Genomic DNA, 5,107 nt, shown 5'->3' on the forward strand with positions numbered 1-5,107 from the left:
TTCTTGAGACCGAGTCTGCTGGTAGCAAATTCTGATTTTAGCTTTGTTTTGTTTCTTTGTGACCCAAACTATTCTTTTTTTTTTTTTTTTTAAAGATTTTATTTATTTATTTGACAGAGAGAGAGAGACAGCCAGCGGGAGAGGGAACACAAGCAGGGGGAGTGGGAGAGGAAGAAGCAGGCTCCCAGCAGAGCAGGGAGCCCGATGCGGGGCTCCATCCCACGACTCCGGGACCACGCCCTGAGCCGAAGGCAGACGCTTAATGACTGCGCCACCCAGGCGCCCCCAGACCCAAACTATTCTTATTTACACTTAATTATGGGAAAAAAAGTCTTCCCTGTATATGGATATAGAATTTAATTTACTTTAAAAAAGTGAATTGAACACATCATTTTATTGTCTTTTGAATTCCACTGCGACTTAAAGTCTGTTTCCCTTTTGAGGGTTATCTTACTTTCATTAGATGATTCTTAATTTTTCTTTTCATCCCGATGGATATTTGTTGGGTTACTTGAATCTGTGGCGTGGTATCTGTCATTAGTTTGGTAATTGTTTCAACCATTATCTCTTCAAGTATTTCCTCTTCCCCATTATTTCTCTCCTCTCTCTCTGATACTAGCAATATATTATAGCTTCTTACTGTATCATCTATGACTTTTATGCTCTGTTTCATTGTTTTGGATTTTTGTGTTATAGTGTTTTATTCTGAGTAATTTTCTGACCTGTCATTCACTTAACTAATTCTCTTTGTAAATGTTCTCTGACTTGCTTCCAGTTCAGTAATTTTCTCTTAAACTGTGTTAATCTCTTGTCACACACATACATTGAATTCCTGATTTTAATTCTTTTTCTGTTCTAGTGAGTCTGTTTTGTTTTCATATATGCTATGTCACATTGATAGTTGTTTCCTACATATATTTTCAAGCCTTTCTTATAATATATTAAAGAAAGGATAGTTATTTTATACCATGATAATTCCAATAGCTCTCAGATTGATGTGATCTGTGTGTTCTACTCTTCTCTCTACTGCTTCTCTATCCCCACAAGGCCACTAAAAACTAGTTTAGTTTTATAGCTATTGCTTTCTAAGAAGCAGATGCCCTGAGGGAAAAAATTACTTTCAGTGCTGAGCTTCTCTTGATTCTTGCAACCTCCCCTACATCTTGGTTTGGTAATTTCTTACCCTATTATGAGCTGTTTGATGCACTAAGGAATTTATTTTTTAAAGTTCATACAATTCTTTTAATTGTCCTCAGCAGGAAAGTTGGTAATAATTCTCTAGCTCTCTTTTCTGGAGGTAGAAGTCACCAGATGGCCTCATTCCTTTACCTTTTAAGAATAGTTCTGTCATATTTGTTTGTATCCCTAAAAATATGATGTTTAGTTTTGCATATTTTGGGTCCTTATAAAAATACTATTGTGTAATATACTTCTCTGACCTAATATTTTTACTCTGTTATAATCTATTCTCTTTATTGATATACTGATTATCCATCTAAAGATTCTTCGAAATTGCTGCGTGATTAGGAAGAAGCAGTAAAACTTCATAAATACCAAACTAAAGATTCACAAGACATGTGAATCTTTATATATACCATTTCTATGGTGTTTTTTTTTCTATACCATTTATTTTTAGAAACAAAGCTTTTACAACAGGAAATTTCTGGTGTATATGGTGCTAGAATATCACATTGTGCATGCTCCACTATTCCTAAAAAGTAGAGCAAAACATTCTCAACTACAATATGATTAACACTGACTTTAAATGTAGTTGTTTTACAATTTGTAGTTACATTGACTCAGATACAGAAATGTAAATTTCAAAATACATTTTTTGGGGGAAGGGCGCAGGGTTTGAAACATGTTGGATGACACGGACCAACAACAAACTACCAACACCATAGAAGAGCTCCTGGATCTCATCATGCTCAGCCTGGATGAGCGTATTTATGTGTAAATGAGAAATGACAGCTTTTAAGGTAGATTACATATTTCTGATCAGCATTTACATACAATATTGGGAGATGTGGAAGAAACTGTGACTACTATAGAGATTGATGAGGAAACATACGAAGAGATACATAAATCAACAAAACAGAATATTCCGACGCTTTTTGTCCAAGGAGGTGGTGGTGTACTAGTTACCCCTCCATTAAGAGTTGGCTGAAACAAAGAATTTATCGTGTATGGAATATAGGAGATTTTGTGTGATTGCCTCTTTAAATGTAGAAGATATTCAAGAGAGAAACCTGCGTAAATTTTGATATTAAGAAATGACCAAGGATTGCTCCACTTCTGAAATGAATTGATTGCAGGTAACTCAAAAATTCTTACGCTAAAGGACATTTTAATTTTTTTCTAACCCTTTCAATAAATATTATCATCAAGATGCAGAACTCTCTTTTCAGGAATTGATTTGCTCTGTTGTTTTCTCACACAATTTCTGATTTTTTTTCCTTTAAATTAAATTTGATATTTCCTTTTTTGATTGAATTAAAATATATTTCTTTAGGGGCGCCTCGCTGGCTCAGTGGAGCATGCAACTCTTGATCACAGGGTTGTGAGTTTGAGCGCTACATTGGGTGTAGAAATTACTTAAAAATAAAATCATTAAAAAAAAATAAAATACATTTCTTTAATACAATTCACTTTGCTCATTAGTTCTTATTTCTTAACCTGTAATGGGAGGGGGGAACGTAATTTTCCCGCCAACAATTATCTTTGTAAAGCTCTGTGCTTACTTGTAAACCTCAAATTGGACTTCTGTGCCTAAAGGCAGCTTTGAGAATTGAGAAAAGCAAATCATTACTAGAAATTCTGAGGAGCAATAAATACTGAGGAGATGGTAGGAAATATATTTCATGGACCACCTTAAACTAGAGGCGACCAAGTAAAAAAATTATAGGAATGATTATGACCGCTTCTCAATCACTGAACTTGGTCTCCCCTTGCTTAATCACTCTGATTCTTGCCCCATTTAGAATGCCAAGTAAATTTCGATCAAGGAATTACTTTCTTTTGCATAAATTGCTTATCTTTACCTCTAACTTGTCTTGATTTCTGCTTTTACATTTTAATCCTCTTACACTTACATGTGAGCCTCTTTTAGGTTACTGTGGTCTCTGTTGTTTCCCAAGGTCATACCTGAGACAGTGGGAAGCTTATTATGGCAACAGGGGTGAACAGTCTGAGATTTGTTCCCTAGTGGCTTCCCAGTGGGAAGTCTTATGCTACTTTGTCTTTGGATGTTGATTTCTACAGAAGTTATAGCTGCTCCTGCATAGCAGTGGGACATGGGGCAGTACCTGCTTTGGATATTCCCGATCCCTGCCATGATTTCCGGTTTAAAGGCCATCCCTATGCCGATCTTTGCTTCCCTGCTCTTGACTAGCCTTCACAGCACCTGTGTACTCAAATGGGGCATGTGGAAAGTTTTCCATAAACAGGTGACATTCTCTGCTTGTGTGTACCCTATTACTATTTCTCCTTTCCACATCAACCCAATCTTAACCCTAGAAATGGAACCATGTATAGTCTCAGAGTTCAATTTTGGAAATTAGTCACAGGCCCCCACTAGCTTAGGTTCCATCTTTAACCTAGCTGGGGTTTCTACTTTACTCTCTCAAGTGCTTGGCTCTTGAAAAATGAAAACCTGGTTTTCTTATTTCTAAAAATTGGCTTTGTGAAACTTGTTTAGATTTCAAGAGGTGAACAAGGACACTTTCTTGCACTCTCCAACTCTCCAGGTATAACAAAGGACTCTCTGAGGAATGGAGCACTCTGGCAACATAAAAATATATTCAAAGAAAAGCACATTAATAGATTTTGAAATATTATCTTGATATAGATATCATGACTTCAAAATGGTTTTTAAACTGAACTTGCCTTAAAGCTTTGAAAGTAAAGATATAATGACAATGTAACAAAATAAAAGCATTAATTTACATATATTTTCATCCTTAGATTCTTCAGTTGTTTAGTTTCATAGTTCTGAGGCAGGGAAGTCTAAGGTCAAGGTCCCTGTATGGCTGAGTTCTGGTGAGAGCCCTCTTTCTGGTTTGAAGGTATACTCTGTGTGGATCAGTGGCTCCATGCTGGCTTCGCTGTCCACCTTCTAGCAGATGTGGATCAGCAAGCAGGAGTACGACGAGTCCGGCTCCTCCATCATCCACCACAAATGCTTTTAGGTGGACTATAACTTTAGTTGCATTACATCCTTTCTTGACAAAACCTAACTTGTGCAGAAAATGTGATGAGGTTGGTATGGCTTTATTTGTTTGTTTGTTTTTTTAATTTGTTGTTTTTTGGTTTTGGATTTTTTTTTTTGTTGTTGTTGATTTATTTATTTATTTTTGGCACTTGACTCAGGATTTAAAAATTGGAATGGTGAAGGTGACAGCAGTTGGTTGGAGCAAGAATCTCCAAAGTTCTACAATGTGGCTGAGGACTTTGATTGTACATTGTTTTGTTTTTTTTTTAATCATTCCAAATATCGTGAGATGCATTGTTACCGGAAGTCCCTTGCCTTCCCAGAAGCCACTCCATTTCTCCCTCAGAAGGGCCAGTCCTCGCCCAAGTCCACACAGGGGAGGGTGATAGAATTGCTTTTGTGTGAATTATGTAGTGCAAATTTTTTTTAACCCTCACCTCATACTTGTTCTTTTTGTTTTAATTTGAATGGTCTGCCATCATGGCCCCCCTTTTTTGTCCCCTCCAATTTAAGATTTATGAAGGCTTTTGGTCTCCCTGGGAGTGGGGTTGAGGCACAGAGGCAGCCAGGGTTTACCTGTACACTGACTTGAGACCAGTTCCATAAAGTGTACACCTTAAAGGGAAAAAAAAAAAGAAGGTGGTCATCTTCTTGCTAGGTCCTCATATGGTAGAAAAGAGAGTGAGAGAGGAGGCAAGCTTTTTCCTGTCTCATCTTATAAGGACACTACTGTCATCCTGAGGGCTCTACCTTTATGACCCAATTACCTCTCGAAGACCCCGTGAACAAATACCATCACACTGGGAATAAGGGTTTCAACATGGAATTTAGAGATGACACAAACATTTAGTCCACAGTATTTACTTAGTTTAGTTTTAAAGACCCAGTATATTAATT

At 36.9% G+C, this 5,107-nt stretch overlaps 1 protein-coding gene across 1 annotated transcript; it reads left to right on the plus strand.

The window, feature by feature from the left end:
- The first annotated feature begins 1,861 nt into the window (after positions 1-1,861).
- Positions 1,862-2,167, plus strand: LOC113242218 (U6 snRNA-associated Sm-like protein LSm3). Its single transcript, XM_044377550.1, is given in 1 exon segment — positions 1,862-2,167. A coding segment is annotated over 1 exon segment (306 nt).
- Positions 2,168-5,107: the final 2,940 nt, after the last annotated feature.

The sequence above is a fragment of the Ursus arctos genome, chromosome X (genome assembly GCF_023065955.2).
Source record: "Ursus arctos isolate Adak ecotype North America chromosome X, UrsArc2.0, whole genome shotgun sequence".
Taxonomy (NCBI): domain Eukaryota; kingdom Metazoa; phylum Chordata; class Mammalia; order Carnivora; family Ursidae; genus Ursus; species Ursus arctos.